The sequence below is a fragment of the Motacilla alba genome, chromosome 2 (genome assembly GCF_015832195.1).
Source record: "Motacilla alba alba isolate MOTALB_02 chromosome 2, Motacilla_alba_V1.0_pri, whole genome shotgun sequence".
Taxonomy (NCBI): Eukaryota; Metazoa; Chordata; class Aves; order Passeriformes; family Motacillidae; genus Motacilla; species Motacilla alba.
The window spans coordinates 131924987-131944084 of NC_052017.1; the positions used below are offsets into that span (position 1 = coordinate 131924987).

A 19098-nucleotide genomic window follows, 5' to 3' on the forward strand; every position below is an offset into this window, starting at 1 on the left:
CTATGGGCTCCTCACAGCAGAGGGAGGTGGTCTGGGGAGCTTCAGATGGGACATTAGGAAAAGGCTCTCCATCCAGAGCGGGGTTGTTCAGTGGGACAGTCTCCCCAGAGAACTGGACATGGCAGCAAGCCTGTTCCAGGAGCATCTGGATAATGCCCACAGTGATGTGGGTCAGTTGTAGGCAGTCCTTTGAGGAGCAGGGAGTTGGAGTCTGTGCTCCTTATGGATCCCTTCCAACTCAACATAATTTTTGATTCTGTATGTTTTGCATTTTGTCTGAGAGTGGTCCTGCTGTGACTACATTGTTAGAGCCCAGGCAGCAGGTTTATGTAAAGTTGAAGAATGTTTATGTGGGATTCAATACAGCAGTAACTACATGATAAGCATCTCAATTTTTCTATTACCATTATGTTACACTTCATTACAGTTGGATCTTTCATTTTTCTCAGACAATTTCAGTAATGAATGATGACACAGATGATGTAAATGGTGTAATTCTGTTGATTTCAATTTAGTGCCATCTGCGCACAGACCCCAGGCTTATTGTGGTCATGTCACATTTCCTCCCTTTTGGTCCCTTGTTGATGTTGATATTGTGTCTTATATTTATAAATAACTTGTGAACACTTAGTGCCATTCATCTTCAGACAGTTTACATGTGTTAATTAATGAATATGCTCAGCACCTCTGGGCTGTAGATAATTTGTTACTTTTATTAGCTGGTCCCTTAATGAAGCTGTGACATTAGTACAGATTTTTTGAACACAAAGAGGCATAAATAACATCTAATTGAGAATTTTAGGAAACAAAAGTCTCAGAATGAAATAACTTTATGATACTTGAATATTATTTGACATTGCCTTTGAGAGCAAAAGTCTTGGTAAAATAAAACAACTTGGAAAAGTCATTTGGATTGTTTTCTATGTCCCAAATTTGGTGGAAAACAAGTATTTACTATAATAATAGCTCATAACAATTAATTTTTATTAAAAATTAATAAATATTATAATAATATTTTATTTAAAAAACCCTTAATATTTTCAGAAATTCAATATTTGTGTAAAAGCTGTTAATATCATTCCTTTTGTGAGAAAATTTTTGAAAATTAGTAATTCTCATGCCTATTTGTATTTTGTTATTGCAACACTAATTGCCTATTTGTATTTTTTACCCAAAAATGAGCCTTTTCTCCATCACAAATTTCTAATCCTTATTTCTAATGAGCAAAGTTGCTCTGACAACAGTCTTTATTGAGAGAATTATTTTTTGAGGCATTAAGGGAACAAATAGGCGAAAACAATTGGACTGAGGAGTTAAGTAGCTTGTTTTTGTGCAGGGATGGCTAAGGGTTAGTGTAAAAAAAAACCCTAACTTCTTTGCAGAAGCTTAAATTATGGAAGACCAACAGAAATTACTGGCTAAACTGAAACAATGAGGACTAATTGAATAAAGAAATAGAGGGAAAAGCTGTAATCAACTTCCTAGACGAGTTCCTCAAGCCTTAGTACTGGAGAAGACCTTTAATATTGTCACTCGTGGCTTTGGCATAGAAAACAAGAAAGCTGTAATTAAATACGTTACAAAAAGTTGGATACTTATCAGCACAGGGAAGCAATGGGATACTGCACAATAGAGAACCAGATGACCTTCTGAACTCCTACAGTGAAATGAGTGCAATAAAACACCACGAAGTGTAAAATCAGGAATTTAAGAACTAATAAGGTTTTCTTCTCTGAACTGCAGGTCAGCGACTCCTGTGTGGCTCAGTCTTGATCAACAGTCCCGAATTCTGCTTTTCATAGCAGGGCAACTGAGTCCAAGCTGCTTATTAGGAGCAGTTTTTGCTCCATGCTGTTTCTCCTACACTGTGTGCTGGCATTGTCTGGGAGATGCTGGTTAGCAAAGGCCTGACTGTGCCAGGAAGCACAAGAATTAGCAGGAATCCTGGGCCAGCACCTGGCCCTGTGACAGGGTTATGTCTTGCTAGTATAGGCTCAGTCTCAAAGAGCAGAATCTATTTGGTCTTGAAAAATGAAAGCAGAGAGGGTATGTGATTGGTCACTGTAAAAACATCAGGCAGCAAACACTGAGGAAAGGAGCTATTTACACTTAATGACAATACTGGTACAAGAATAAATAGTGATAAACTAGTTTGCAACACATGAGCGCTGGACATGGAAAGGCATTCTTTCCATTGTAGCTGTAGGACTTGGAAAAGCATTTTGACAGATTTTGGGTTTATTATTTATAGTTAATTTTAAGAAAGTTTATGAAGTTTAAAAAAAAAATATATTTTCTTTGAAACAGGAGGCAACTGGAAGCAATCCATGAAGTTTCTTCCTATCCAGTATACTTAATGAGCTTATGTTTCCTAAGAAAAGTGCAGGAACTGTGTACTCAGTTCTTTTTGCTTTTCTGAGACTGTTACAAATCTGAAAGTTTGTTAAACATGTAGCTTGGTCAGCTGTACATTCTCAGTATATTAAGTAATAATTCAAATTTCCAAGGTTAAAGACATTCTTTTTGAACCATGTTGTAAACTCTGTTCACTTAGAGCAGGTTTATTTCATGCCAAACCCAGTGCACTTATTTAATAAACTCTTATGGCCCTCTGGAGTACTGTGCAGGTTTATGAATTCCATTCTGGAAGGAGTGCAGCTGTATTTGTTGAGACATAATACTGACCAGTTTGTGCTATGTCCAAAGCACACCCCATGTCACAACAGCCGTTTTCTCACTGGAAGTCTGCACACCATTCTAGTTCTTCATGAAATCATGAAAGCTCATGAAGGAGCCAAGTATGGTAAATATGGCACTATGTAGGAGTTTTGCACTGTCTTCATTGGCATGGACTGGACAGTTTTGAGTTGTGCCTGTGCCATAATGAAAAGACTCAAATTATTGCCTTTACAGATCTTGAAAAATATCAGATATTTTATGCATGAACTTCTTAGTTTTATACAATATATTTTAGGAAGGATGTGCATTGGCTTATATTAACCCAGCTAGATTAGTGTTCTAACTAACAGTTTCTAGTCCTACTGTGCATGTAGAGGGGTTGAAAAAAATATATGAACAAAATTACTGGCATATGTCTTAAGGATAGTAAAAGAGTGATACAAAAGAGGTACACTGTCCATTAGGATAAGATCACCATTAACAAAAGAGTGTACCTTTTAAAAATTGTAGTCACATAATTTTCTCTTTTGCTTGAAAGATAGTGTCATGTAAAAATATACTGTATCACATGCATGCACAAGATGTGATTTGCTTATTTCACTCTGACTTGGTTGTTTATGGCCATTATAACTTTTCATACATGATGTATCTACTCACTACAAAGTTAAGAACAAATATAATCACTCCCCCAGTACAAAGAATTTTTGTAGTGCAAATACACATATCCCTAAAAATATATGTAAAGGTGTTTGTCTCATACCAATATTATAAATGTTCTCATTTTTCTTAGCTGGTATTGGAATTCTTGTGATATTTAATACAAATTTGGGGGATAGATATCCATTTGTCATTACAGATATAAGACAAATAAATATTCTAGCAGTTTTGACATTCAGTCAAACTGATTGTAATGTGAAAGTCAGCACCATAGCACAGACTAGTGGTATGGACAAATATTGAAAAAAACAGGCAATCTTTATCAACTTTTATAAAAGTCACAAATTCAGAGATTAACTTTGCTCATGTAATGTACTTCATTGACTAAATCCATTAATGTAACTGAAGGAAATGAAAAAGGGACTTGTCTGTACAGTCAGAACAGTAAAATGAAACGGAAGATTTTCTGTTTCATTAAAGTTATAACGAGACTCTGCTGCTTACAGTGTATGAGCATAAAGATTTATTCCAATCACTCCAAAATAATGATTTCGTGTCTTTAAAATAGATCTTAGCAGCTGCAAAAGATGCATCTGTATTCTGGACCCAAACCTCTGGAATTATGTCTGTATAGAGAGATGGTACAGACATTGCAAAAGGCTCTGTGTTTTCCAAAAATATGAATGTTGGCTATGGATAGCACATGCTATATATAAGTCTTCCACAGTCATAGACACTTCCATTAAAAAGGAATGTCAACCCAAAAATTCTTAAAGGAAACACCTTATAGAAACCAGCACAAATTTTCCCTCAGCAGTAGTGGCAATCAGTACTCCTGGCTGTAAGAAAGAACATTGACTTCAGATGGGGAGAGCAAAAGGGAACTACTGTATTTTTAGTGCAAACATGAGACATGTTTTGGTAGTGTATAGAACCAAGTAGATAAGATTTTATGTTTTAGCTAACTTCTATAAGTCTTCCAATCTGATTTGAGGAAGGTTGAATTCTAAGTAATAAGTAGGACACTAAAAAGTTCTGACAGGGAAAACTAATAATGCTGTTATTTTACTGACAAATTTTGGGAGATCTTAATGTATTCTGAACAAAACCCCAATACCCAGAAAAGCAGTTCAATCTCATTTCCTGGGGAGATGATACCACAGTCTTAAACCCAGGACACTCACTTATTAAAATTATGGTTCCTTGGAAGCAATGTTGCCTTTCAAAAAGGCAAAATGAGGAAAGATTAGCAGAAATGGGGACTAGAGGTAAGGAAGATACCATTGACCCCTACTGATACTGTATTCCCTGAAGATGGACAGATGTGCTGCAGTAAATTGTAATTTCTGTGACTGCACAGAGGAGGGTGACTCTTGTTACTTCGTGGCAGTGCTGGTTTGGCAGTGTCTATTCCACATTGGCATGTGGACTCTGGGTGCTGCCCAGGGACAGGATAAGGAGCCACAGCCACAAACTAAAATAAAAGAAGTTCCACCTGAGCATGAGGAAGAGCTTATTAACATTGAGGGTAGCAGAGCAGTGGAACGGGCTGCCCAGGGATGTTGCTCCCTCTCTGGAGGCATTCCAAACCCACCTGGACATGTTCCTGAGTCACCTGCTCCAGATGACCTGCCTTGGCAGAGGAGTTGGACTGGACGTTTTCCAGAGGTCCTTCCAACCCTAATGATTCTGGGAACCTGTCATCAACATAGTGGTTAATGGAGAGATGTACTATGTCCCTGAAGAAACTTCCTTAGTACAGGGTGGCTTCAAACACTGCACTGCTCCAAGATGTAATGAAGTTTTGTACTGGTGACAAATTAGGGGAAAAAAAAAAGGACTAGCAGTAATGTGTTTTTAATCATGATTAATTACCTTGATGACCCAAGTAGAGTTTTTCTTCTCTTCCTTTTGTGTCCTTCTTTCTTTCAGTGCTGTAGTCTTGTTACCTTGTATAATTTTTAAAGAATTGTATCCTACGTGAAATATGAGAGCCAAAAAACCAACAAAAACATATGAAATTTGCTTAAGACTACTAGCAGCAAGTGCAGAAGTTAATATAATGCTAAGATTTATTAGATACTTCTGCCAAGCAGGTGAACTCTAGTAGATTTGGTGAAATACTGTGCGAGCATTGCACTACAATTTTTCACCTCAGCACACCTGTAATTTGAAGTAATGTTCTATTACATTAGATGATGAGGATTTGGTGTAACTATTTCTTAGGTTGTAGTGTCAAAGCTATCAAACTCAAGCTTATGCGTAATCAAATATATTGAGCCTTTTAATCTTATCTTAAATAAAATGAGGTTTCCATTTTCTTCTCAGGATTTAGTGTTAGACCATCTATAACAGTACTTACAGGGACAGTGAATGGTGTTTTTTAAGACAGATGTCTTTTCACATGATCCATCTGAAAATAGTAAAATGAATGTCACACTATATCCTTTTACTAAATTGTGTTTTGTTTTCGCTTGAAATATCTGGGGATGTAATTTCTTGGTAAATATGTTTCCCATTTATTGAAATTAAAGTAGTATGTCAAATATGTTTTGAAGAATTTTATCTAAGAACAAAAAAATTTCAGTATCTTTTTTAGGACAATACAAAGAAGTGATTTTTTTGGCATTATTTATTTCTGATATGTAGATGTAAAATGGCTGATTACTGTAGGTTTTGCAGAATTTGCTTTATGGGCCCATTCAATAATAATATTTGATGAAAGCTGCTGGGCAGTGTTAGAAGTGGGATCATGTTATCAATAATCTTGCCAAAAATAGTGAAGAAATAAAAAATGAGTTAGAACTTTTTAGTTCACGGTATAGAACTAACCTTTGAGAATGGAAAGCAGATGGAAGGTTTAAGGTAAATCTGTTTAATCCAAATTTGGAATGCTTCTTTTCAGTGTTGTATATTAAAAAAAGAAATTATTCCTCGAAAAAATGGATTTAAGGGGTAACGTGAAAATGTCAGGTATGTTTAGTGCATTCTTTTCAGCAATGAGAAGTTGATTTGAACTGAACTTGAGCAATGCCTCTTGTATGCACTAGGTGGAGTTTCAGCCTTTCCTATGGAAAAGAACGTCCCGATCCAGCGCCACTAGCACCTGAGGTTCTAGTTTGAACTAGTACTTAGCATTGGAGAGGAGATTTTTTCCCATATTTTGCTTTTCAAATTGGCAATGTTCTCGTGTGGAGGATTGACACCCACAAATTGCAACACTGATTTTTGTGTACAAGATGTGCTCATGACTGTTTTTAGGAGGGTGGTTAGGAGAGTTGCAAGTGTGTGTAATAGATAATGTGCCTACCCTGGAGTGCAGATTTCTGATGTAAGGGTCCTTTTTTATTTCTATTTTAGAAGGGAAAATTCTATGTTTTCTCCTCCCAGGTTTGCCCAAATGCCTTTATTGAGCATGCAGTCCACTTGTGTGGCCTTTGCTTCTCTGCAGTGCTGCTGTCACAGTCCCAGTAATCGCTCTGGCCTGGCAGGGACTTGGCAGGGACAGAGCTGCTCTGCATGCGTGCGAGCTGCTGAGCACTGTGTCCCAGGCACCTGGGGCAGGAGGAGAAATCCTGCCCAGGAACATGCCACCGTGCCGTCTGTGCTCTTCTGACACCATCTTACAAGTGTGTCTGTATTGAATTGAGAGGTCTGCATCATAAATTACCAGTATTTTTTAAATTGCAAGAATGCTTCTATATGCTGTGATAAGATCGGGAAGGCAATTTTGTCCAGTGCTATTTGAGGGCTTGTAATTTTTGTGCTCACTGAAAGCACAAACATTTCTCTCTACATGACAATTCCTATTCTTACCCCTGTGTGTGGTTATTTGAAGCTAAAATTATGTTAGGGTCAACACTATGAAATCCTGCATGTTGAAGTTATTTTGGAAATAAGGCTTCATCAGGAGTGTGACTTGTAATTATCATTAAACACTCCTAGAAAAGCAGAAAAAAATCTGCAAAATTCATACATCTCTGCATTTTAAATGCCATGTGATTGATTTTTTTTTTCAATCTGAAATACCCTAAATAAACTTTTCAGGAATCAGGTTAGATCAGGAGTACTCTTCCTGGTTCTATTTTTAGAGGAGGGGATAGGAAATCACATTAATTCAGAGGGAACTTTTATTCTGTTGGGTACAGGAGAATAATACTGATCATCCTGGAGTCCATTGTCTGGGGACAAAATTATGACTGTCAGCCAAGGAAAAAGTTGCCCAAGTGTTTTGACTGTAGTATCAAGCTTTTGTGATATTTTAACATCTACTAAAATAAGTGAAAATAGCAAATGAGAACTTTAGGGGATTTTATCTCATTGTCACTCAAGTTGTTTTATATTTGTATACTTACATAATTGTATCACATCTGGTCCTTTCATTCCTCTGACACACACATGGAAAGTTCTGAACTACTTTCAGCTGTCTACAGACCTAGCAGAAATATTAAAGCCTTTTAATTGCTATTGATTAAAGAGGGCAAAAATACTTCTGTCTTGGGTTCTGAAATTTCACTTTGCTGCTTTCTTATGCAACTTCTAGCTTAATTATCAAAGGTAAAACAGACCTGTTCTTAATATTTGAATGATGTCCAGGCCTGAAGCATACACAGTTTTGTCCTTTGAATGTCCTCTAAGGATATCAAATGTACCTCAGAGAGCAAGCTGCTTCTTGGGGAGTCCCTCTTTTTTGCCCTCAGTGCTCTGGTGGTTTGTTCTGTATTGTTGATGTAAGCAGACATGAGTTCTCATAAACGATAACAGCCCTATAAATAGATAAGAAGGAAGTGTACTCGATGGGACATGCCACCACCATTAAACAGGCGAGTGACGCCTCCTTTTCCTGCCCCAGCCTGATGGTTTGTGAATGAGGCAGTTGGTGACTTTAGTTTGTCTGACCCTTGTATCCAAATAACCTTCTACATGAAACTGATTTTTTGTGAGACTTGACTAGAGAGCATGGCCCAAATGATCTATTAGATAAGAGCCTGGAGAATGAAAGCAAGATACAGATTGCAACTTCTGAAACCTTTTTTGGAGGGCTGAGCTAGATGTATGGTGGAGGTAGAAATTACATCTTCCATGTGATTCCATGGAGCTGGCTGCATTTAAAAGAGTGATGAGCATTGATGTAAGCCTTTGCATATCCTAAACTCTAAACTATTGAAAAAAAGGCAGCTTGCTGTAGGATTGGAACTGGAGACATAACGAGATTGAAGGCTGAGCGTAGACATTCAAGGAATATATAGTAAAACTGGTACAATTTTGTCCATCAACTTAGACAAAAATGTATAAAGGAAGAGAAAGAAAAAGAAAAGGAAGTTAAGTGTTGGAGTCTCCAGCCCACCCAGGGATGCCAATGTCAGTCTCCAGCCCTGGTTAGGGTGACTCTGAAAGGTGGAAAAGTCTCTGCTCCAACCCGTACCTTCAAAGAAAGACTCAGTAGTCCTCTGTTGTCCAGTCTCAAGGTTGTTTATTGTGTGTTATCTTAAAGATTTTCTTCTGGGCTGCTGTGGTCTGCTCAGCAGGTCAGCCAGAGGCACACTCTGCACACTCTCTGCACACTCTTGCCACACTCTCTGCCCGCCCCGAGGCTGGTGCTATCTTTTATACTAAAAACTAGGTGTACTATATTTACAATTCCGTTCCAATAGCTATCACCTCTGTTAGACAGTCAGCTTCTATTCTAAACCAATCTAAAAGTGCCAACATCACCCAAATCATGTAGGCTAGGAGAAGAAGGAAGAAGGACAAGGCATGCCCTGATTCCTCCATCCTGGAGCCTCAGACGCCCATGTACAAAATCCAAACCCCACTGTACAGAGTCCAAAACCCCCCCTGTACAGCACTCAGAAATTTTTCCCTTCACTTTGTGATTATCTCTACTATACTGCCTAAACTTTTGTGGCTTGTAATTCTTCATACAGAGTTGGTAATTTGCTCCACGGGCTAAGATTGAAGCCCCACATGTCTTTGGTTGCATGCCAGCGGCTCGGGCCATCCAGAGCACCCAGAGGGATGTCCTGGGTTCCAACAGTTAAGGCTTAAGAAGAATGAGGATTAAAGAGTAAAGGAAAAAACTTGCAGTGAATTAATGCTGTCTACAATCCAATTTTTGGGGTAACACAATAATCAGTTTGAATGTGTTCATATCTGGTGTGTTGTATTTGATTAATTGCATTTTTATTTATTCTCCTATAACATAATAGCTGAATGCTATTGTGAAATAAGCTTACAGATAGTTGGTGTTGATTTCCTGAACTGCCATGTGACTAAGGTGATCAGATACAAAAGCTTTGCAAAGAAGTACATTTTAGAATATTAAAAAAGTCTCATTACTATATGTACGATCACACAACTAGCAAGCTATAATACTTTTATAATTTAATATAAGCATATTGTGCAAGGTAAATTGTGGGTGGGAAGTGGAGAGAAGCACCACCTTATACATTGTGTTATTTTAGTTATGAAACAGCTTTAAGTTAAAATTGCTATGGAATTGAAGTCACATCTTGAATACATCATCTTCAAGTAAGCATTAGCTATAGAGCACCATGGAAGAAAATTAGCAGAGCATTTTGGAGAATTATAAAATGACTTGCTTGCAACAGCAGATGACCTTTTCTAAAGTTCCTTCCTTAGTGAGAGAATTAAAATGAATTAAAAGTTCAATGATTTTTAATTCATTTTTTCTGTCATCCTCAAATTATAGTGTTAGTTTTCAAAGCTTACATTTATTACCATTGGAACCTCAGTATTAGAACTTTTTCATTTATATTGCTACTATCTGTTGTTTTTCCTTGTATTACCAATAATGAAAAAAAAGACTAAAGTATTTCTGTTTCTGTTTTATTTTTTTTTTCCAAAACTAGTTTCTCTAAGGTTGTACACACATGTTTTATTATATTGTAGCTAAGATATTGTAATTTTAATGGAATTAAAACAGTAACCTTTCTACCTTTGGAAATGGTAACAGTCAGTTGATGTGTGCTTGCTGGAAATGTATGCAGTGTTTACAAGCTAACGGATTTTACATTTAAATATGTCTGCACAGGTAATGTGGGTATGTAACTTGTGCCGAAAACAACAAGAAATCCTCACGAAATCAGGAGCCTGGTTCTATAACAGCGGGTCACACGCACCGCAGCAGCCGGACCAAGAAGGAATTAGAGCTCTGAGGAATGAGGAAGCACCTCAAGAGAAAAAAGCAAAACTGCAGGAGCATCCGCAGTACCAGGGACCACCAGGTGACATATCCACACAAGCTTTGGACAAAAACAGATCTCAAGGGCTCACAAGACAAGACTCAATTAAGAATGGTTCAACAGTAAAGCATCCAGTAACAAGTGACACATCAGACAGGTAAGAAAGTATTTAATGGTTATGCTGGTAAGATCTTATGATTTATGCTACAAATTTAATTTTATCTTTTACAATTTTGTCTTATTTTTATTCTGTAGCCTATAAAATACATACTGGGCATTTTGAAGCAGCATTGAGAAGCCTTTTGTTTGTTTCAGATTGTCATAGCCAGTGTGTGCTCTTTATTCCTTCTCACTCAAAAATGTGGGACATGACAGTTGCAGTGTGACAGAGTTTGTCCATGTGCTTGCAACTTTGTCAAATTACAGTAATTGTGCTGTGCAGAATGTTACTATATTTCTTTTGTGGTCACTACAGAAAATCCAAAATAGGACTCAAAAAGGCAGATTAATGGAAGACAGCATCTGTTCAGATTGCTGAATTAACACATCTGGTTGTACTTGCAGTGCATAGTATTGAGGACAGTGAAATCTTTGTGTAATGACTTGAGTCTTTTCATTAGTATAAATATTTTTTTTCCTTCCCTGATTTACATTAGTGTTACTTGTGTTCTTTGAAACTGTAACTCCATGAGTGCTAATATAGTAAGAGTTGGTTTAGCCAGAGACTGGAGCAGGAACTTCCCTCCCTTTTTTTAAACGTGATTATTCCAAAAGGCACCAGAGAGCTCTCAAACTCAGTGGCCAGGTTTTACCAGAACACAAAAATAAAAATGGTTTCATTGAATGGATTTAATTTTTTCGTAGACAACACCTCTACAGAACTTTAAATATGGTGGGAAGGGAAAGATGAGAGTGCGGTTGCTCAGGTGTTTCCATGGAAATGATATCCTCACACGCGTGTGAGAGACCTCCAACTGCCTTGGAATTTGGCAGCCAGAGCAGTATAATCTGGCAGCTTTTCTCTGCTGCCCAGATATAACCTCATTACAGCATTTCTTCTGTGAGCTTGAAACAAGTTAGACATATATAGTATCTTTTACATTTAGTGTAAGGAAAATAGTCTTAGTTTTTCTTCACATCTTGTATTCCCCCATATTTTGTTTCATATCTTACATGAGAGCAAATGGAATGTAATTAATCTAACCTTTTTTGTTTAACTTATTTTGCCTCTTGCTGTTTGCTCTGATTTTGGCTGTTGAGTTCAGTACTTAGTTGTCCTGAGTGCTCCTCAGTTACATGTATAATGTCTGAAAAACACAGCTGGCACCCTAACCTGGCATTAGAGAGCAGGAGAGACAGACTGATTCTCTTGTGGTTCATTTTTTTCCCACTAATTTTGCCAGGAAATTGGTATCATAAATGACATGATAATAAAAAAATCCCAAACCCTTGTTAGCAGCAGCAATTTAACTCTGAAAGTGTTTTTATATTATATGCATGCAGAAATATGGAGGGAGAGAGTGATATATGAATAAATATATAATTGAGATATGCAATATGCATTTACCCTAAGTAGAGTTAAATGATAAACATGGACAGTAATACTTTCCAACTGGATGAATGTAGGCTTTGTGCCTGAAATCAGAACTATTTTGCTAATTGTGATCACTTCTACTTGATATATCATTTAAGTTCAGGTAGTTTTTTCAGTCATTAGCCTCTTCATGTTTTATTTGGACAATAATACTGATGTTCCCTAATTAACATATACAAGTATGCTTAGAATATGATATATATGTTATGCTACGGAAGGATAGAGGGTCTTCTGAATAATTTTATTCCCTAATGTTTCTTACATAGACTTTTTTTTCCGGACTTAATGAAAAAGATTCCTCTGAGATGTCCATTCCAAGTTTTACTGGTCAAATGGGCTTTAAGAGGAGAATATCAACAGCTCTGAGAAAGATTACACCAGAATTCAACTAGGTATCAGCAGAAACTGAGCAACTAACGAGTGTGTTAGACCATTTGTCTACATGAAGGAATTCTTTGAGAAAAACTTGGCCATTCAAAATGTCAAAAATAATAAGGAAATAGACAAAAAAGTCTCAGGTACTTTGAAGTGGTTGTTGCTTGCCTTGCACAATCACAATAATGGAAGTATCTAAGTAGAAAAGTAAATAGAAAATGAGAACTATATTTTATGTCTTATTTTCTATCAGAAGGACATTAGTTTTGATACAAAAAATAATTTAAAATGTTAAAAACAATAGCCACTTGTGAAAAGAAAGGTATATTGCTAAGACTATGCGTTTGGGTTATGATTTTAATAGAAAGGTAAAACATATTTTTTTAATCAAAGGTTTTGAGCTCTTTTTGTAGCTTCCATGGGTGTTGCAGCAATCGTTGCATAGTTCTTTAAATCAAGTATCATATAGCTTATCTTGGTCATCTGGAGACATGTTGGTCACAGAGTAAAGGGCAACATTCACTCCTTTAATCTCAAGATCATCAATGTCCTTTCTGTCTCACTCCTTACCATGTTTTTTCAGGTTGTGCTATTTTGTTTTTCCATCCTTGAGTAGTACTCACCATATTTTTTTCCTGTTTTCTTTACTAGTATTATTCTTCATTAAAATTTTATTGTTTCAACCATTGGACTAGTATTCTGTTACCTTGATGTAAGCAACAGTCCCATTTGCCATTGATAGATCCCAGCCCTCTTTAGACAGATAGATAGGTACTTGATTATAGATCTTTGACTGGTCTGTAATTTTTTGCCTGAAGTGTACTGGAATGCATGATTTTGGATTACACATTCTCCAAGAGCATGTTTCTTATATTGGATCCATTACAGAGAAAAGCAAAATGTAAAAAAAAAAAAAAAGTTCAGGAGTAAGTTGTACTTAACAAGAGCAGAACAGTTTTTCATTTTTTTTCCCCTAGTTCATATAATAGAATCATAGCATGACTTAAACTGCAACCTTAAAATCATCTAGATCCCCCCCACCTGCCATGGGCAAGGACAGCTTCCACTGGACCACTGCTCAAAGCCCCATCCAGCCTGCCCTTGAACATTTCCAGAGATGAGGCCATCCACAGCTTTTCTGGATAACCAGTTCCTGTGCCTCAGTACTCTCACAGCAAAGATTTTCTTCCTTATATCTAGCCTAAATCTACCCTCTTTCAGTTTAAATTCTTTACCACAGTTTTTACAATCTGGCCTGTGGTGCTTTTACTGCTTGTATAGTAAACCTGTGGGTAGGGCAGAGGCAGCAGGCACACGTGTATGATTCGCTAAATGCCCATGGTGTATTTGACATTGTTTGAGGTGAGACTAATGGAATTTGTCCCACATGGAGGTTTTGTGCTAAGCACAGTTGAACTGTGATCATATGTAGAGGTTTTCACAGACTTAACCTTGCGTGCAGATTGTATGAATGCTTATAGAGTGTAACACCAGGTTCCCTGAAAACTGCAAAATGATGTGAATCCAAGAAATACGAAATATTATTTTAAGTAATCCATAGACTCAGAAGGTCTATTCTGAGGTCTGCTGAGCACAGATGGTAGATTTGTAGCTGCGGTTCTTTGATTTGCAGATTCATGTTAATTCTGGATTAGGCAAAGGGGTCTGATTTTACTTTGTTTTCATCCAGATCTTTCATGTAGTTTATTGTTTCCAAGATCTACACTACTCATCATACAATATGTGTTTTATTTCTAGCAGAAAAATCATTTGAACCGACATAATCTCATTTATTCAGTCATCCTCCAGGAGGCAATCAGCTTCTGAAATGATTGATTTCTTTATTTCAAGCCCATGTTTATAATGTCCTATTAAAATGTGTACAACATCCAAAAATTAAAATCTGGGAAACAAGGAACCTATGAAGCTATTTTTTATTGTGCTGCTTCACAAACCTTTATTCTGTACATATACATAGCTCTCTAAAAGTAGTAAACAACTCATGCATCTTCCCAAAGCAAGGTTACAATGACACAGCTATTAATATATATCTGAAATGGTGTTATGTAGTTCAGGTAGATGTGAATTTTTGAGGGTTTTAAGAAAGTATTATTATTTTTCCTAATCTATATTTTATGAATCCAAAATGTTCTTCAAAATTTTAAAATGATTACTTTAATTTTACAATATATATTTTTCAGGCATTATATTAGTGAAAGAAAAACTTCCTCAAGGATATTTTTCATGAGATTCAATGAAAATAAGAAAGTGAAAATATTGTGAGAATGTTCATTTTCATGTGTTATGAGTCAGTTTATTCCTGCTACATCTATCAGAGGCTGAGCCTTGTCACAAAGAGAGAATTGGTTCTTGGTATAGGAAAAGATCATGATCTGTAAGCTCATGATCTGAAGGAAGACTAATAAATAAAGCTGCCTGAACCCTTTTCAGATTAACTGTAAGGATATGAGATTAAATCATAAAAACCAGAACGAAAACAACAAATTGAGAGAGTGAGCAGCTGTAGAGTTGCACAACAGCGATATTTATTTTCCAGGCCAGCAGACACAGTAAAGATATATCCTACTTCCCTCTCCCTTGTTTTCTCCTTTCAGAGATAGATATGTATTTGGGGGTTTATCTTCTATCAACCCTCTTACTTTGGAAAAAAAAAGAGGATTTTTAGGGTGGTTTCCATGCACTATAAGGAGGCTTGGGGGACATATTTTATTCTGAGTGAGAAATGCAAACAAGAGGCTACTTGGGTCTGAAGATGCTGGATTTGTGGATGTATTCTTTATAAAATGTATACATGTGCTTCTCACATATAAAGGCTTTATTCTGTTGTGTCACCAAATAGCAGTAGCATTCAAAGTGGTTTCCTGTGTCCCTTTCCTTCCATTCTTGGGAGAAATGCCAGTATGAGCTGGCAGTGTAGGATCTGTCTTTTGGGACTGCAGTTGGGGATGTCAGGGTGTGAACAGAGAGGAAAAAAGAGACCAAAACAAGAGAGAAAAGAAGGAGAGAGGAAAAAGCAGGCATAAGTGAGACGAGAAACATGAAAGAACAGCATGAATTTAAAAATGAAAATGTGTGTCCATCTGTTTCATGTTTATATCTTTTTAAAATGATTCTTCTTTAATTACTGTATCATGAACAACTGACACTGAGAATAGCACTGATGGTAGTTTATTGCAACTTAAAATATGACAGTGTAACATTAAAGTCAGTCAATTATACTTATTTTGGAAAAGCTGAAAACTGCCCATTTCTTGAGATTATCACTATTTTTCTGCTGCGACACGTCACTGTAGTGCAGCCTCTGGTTTTGATTGTTTCTATTTCTGAGTACCTGAGTTGATAGATTTCTAGGCCAGATGTGTTAAAACTCCTTTAATTGGACCTATGGAGACTAATCATATTTGAAAACAATGTATTTTACCCAATTCTTAAGTAAAATAGAGATATTTTAACTCTTTTTTTTACCTATTTCTTTTAGCTGCTGACATATTTAAATACAGTGAGAAATATTAAAATAAATATGTAGAGAAAGTATTTAAATTGTGTTGGCATTCAAGAGTCAGACTGATAAAGCTGCATGCAGATTTTTTCATGCTCAGACAACTGTGTCTCTAACCCTTTTAGAAAATTCTTTATGTAAGGCATAAAAAATATGATTTTTTAAAACATTTTAACTACCACAGTAGCAAAACCCGACAATTGTTGATAAGCATAATTATATTCTTTCACTTAATGAATAAATCTAATACTCAATGCAAGAAATTTGCAGGTTGAGTTTAAAATTGAATCAGTATTCTTTTCCATGCATGACTGCAAAGGCCTCACAATGACTTTCCCTGGTGCTAGAACAGGATGCAAAGGTCTTTAGAGGTACTCTACAGTATTTTTAACATATTAACTAAAGATTTAAGTTTTACAGGATTGGAAATGCATCTGGATAAGGTTTTATATTCGTCTTCCTACTCCATTCCAGCATTTTTTACCACTTTATTAGTCCTTAGAGCTGTAAAGTAAAATATCAATCTGAAAACTAGTCTCAGTATTCTTACTTTTGTTTCTTGTGCTTTCATTTCATTTTACGCTTTCTATGATTCTTGAGATAATAGTTTAGAACAAATCAGGTTTTTCTTCACAGAACTACTCTTTTAATTATTTAATTAATCTACACATAGCATTTTGGGTGTGGATCAGCATTTCATGTCGGTTCCACTTTTTAGGTAGAAACTGAAGTTATCTGCAGTCTCAATCTCAAATGACATTAAAAAATAATTTAATAATAACTATGGCCAGAGGAAGCAATCGAAATTTGTGGGAAGAGAGCCAGACAAAGTGCAGTATTTAATTATTGAGAAGAAGAACCTTGGGTCTAAGAAAGAAATTCTTTAGTGCAGAAATTTTAATGAAATAATTAGACATTTAGGACAAGGATTAAGCTACTCCTGCTTATGAAGATGAGTAAGGATTTTGATATTCTTTGTAAGGCATGGTCTCTCTAAGGAGTTCCTGAAGGGTATTTACACTGTCCATTAACAGTCCAGACTATCTGTAGTGGGTACACTTCGTTTCTACCTGTCATTATTAGGTTGCAATGGGTTGTAGCATATTCATTCTGTTCTAACTTCTGAAAAAGAGGTGGAGCTTTTTCTCTCCATTGCCTTTGCAGAACTGTCTGTTTTCTGAGAAATGAAACTCCTCGTACAGTTCTTTGTCTCCTAATATTGGTTCTGTGGATCTCCTGCTCTCATGAGCAGCGTCACCTCTGACACCACGTTCAGGACGTGCAGCCACACTGTGACTTCTGTGGGGTTTGTCTCAGCTGTGCATTGCTTCCCTTCCTCCCCTTTTATTTTCTCTAACTGGTCATGATTTAATAAAATATACCTTTTATGATTATTTTAAGGTGAACCTTTATCTAGCTGTAGAACCTATACTGAGTAGCATTGGGCCTCTGACCAATGGTAGCTACAATTTTGTATTCTTTTTTTTTGAGAAATATAATTTGCTTGTAAAAGAGAGAAAGAGAAAAGGAAAATTCTAAAACCTACTTTAATAAAGAGTCTAAAACTGCCACATTTCTTTTCAAACACCAGAGTTTTAATTAAGAACATAAAAAAATATTTAATTCCAGATTTAAGTGACAATGTTTACTCAGCTGCCATCATTCTCCACAGTGAGCTAATCTCATGTAGATTTTAGGGAATTTCATTTTCACAGCTTGTAGTAGAGAGCCTTTTCAAAAATAATTCCATTACAACATGATTTTTTTTTTAGCTTACTGTTACTGATTATTTTTTTTTCAATGGACATTTGTTGCCTGCTCCCTATTGAAAGCTATCACTATTTGATTTTTCTCAATCTCTAACTCAGGGAAATCTGGATATTCAGTGCTGTTATTTGGTATCTTTGAAGGGGAGTTTGAGCTTCCATTGCAGTGTTACATGTTTGTAAAACACAGATATGTCTTTACCTGTGCTAAAAGACTGTTAATAACTTTAATCTGTAAGCACAGATATAATCTGTATTAGAATATTTAACATTTTTATAAGGTACTGACTGCAGCTATCATTTATGACGCTAAATATAGTTTTGCTCTTAACTAAACTGATACTGTAAAAAAGCAATATCAGAAAAATTGAGGGTAGCAGCATTTATAAATTATTTCCTACAATTAATAAGGCAAATACCTTTCTGGGTTGAGCCTGTGAAGTTCAGTTTTGTTGACCTGGCATAAACTTGAATGTTAGAGTTCACTGTGTGATCATAATCCTTAGTGTTACTGTCCTCTGTTCTTTGGAGGCTAGGTTCTCTTAAGTACAAATAACAGATCTTTAAAATTTCATGTTTAAAAGAAATAGTGTGCAAGGGTGAATAAGATACATCTGTGGAGTGTAGTGGAGGGAAATTTCTAACATTTGGTAAAGAACTCTACTAAGTCAAGTGTATTGTTTCTAGCAGCCAAGTAATTTTGGGATCTGCAGGAAGCAATTCAATGAATGGCTTTTTGTTTTTGTATTTTTTACCACAGCTATATAGACTGAAATAAAATAAAAAGTGAGACTGCATGTGAATGGTTTGGTGCAAATGGGCTGGTGCAAATTCTTTGGCTTTTCCTTTGTGTTTCTAAAAGTCACAAATGATAAAGAAATCACTTCTGTAGTGATTTCTAGCAATTTAATTATCACTTATCTTTTAGATGGTAAGATTTAAAATTTTAGTAACTGTCAATCTATTTTATTAAGTCAGATTTGAGGAAAAAAAAGTAAAAATAATGAATGTAGTAGGACCAGGGTGACCATATTTTCATAATTCAAAGTTACATAATTAAGCAATACGATTTTCTTTCTACCTTTTCTTTAGCATGATTATTCCATTTCTTTTTTTGCCCTTTTTAGAGACAAATGCTTTCATCCCTTTGCCTACTCTGGAATGTCCTTATAGAATTATTTATTTAGTTAGTTATTTTATTAAGTTATTTTGTTTTATGTATCACTATCTCTTTTCCCCCAGTGTGAGAAACAAAACCAAACTTTGGCTAGACATTGAAAGTGGTTTCAAAGATATACCCAT

At 36.1% G+C, this 19098-nt stretch overlaps 1 protein-coding gene across 45 annotated transcripts in view; it reads left to right on the plus strand.

Moving 5' to 3' along the window:
- RIMS2 (regulating synaptic membrane exocytosis 2) overlaps nt 1-19098 on the plus strand; it is a 456016-nt gene that overhangs the window by 104858 nt on the left and 332060 nt on the right. For all 45 annotated transcript variants that reach the window (XM_038164450.1, XM_038164024.1, XM_038164200.1 and 42 more), the window contains one exon: nt 10391-10698. In XM_038164450.1, the coding sequence (XP_038020378.1) occupies nt 10391-10698 (308 nt within the window). The remainder of the gene's footprint in view (nt 1-10390; nt 10699-19098) is intronic.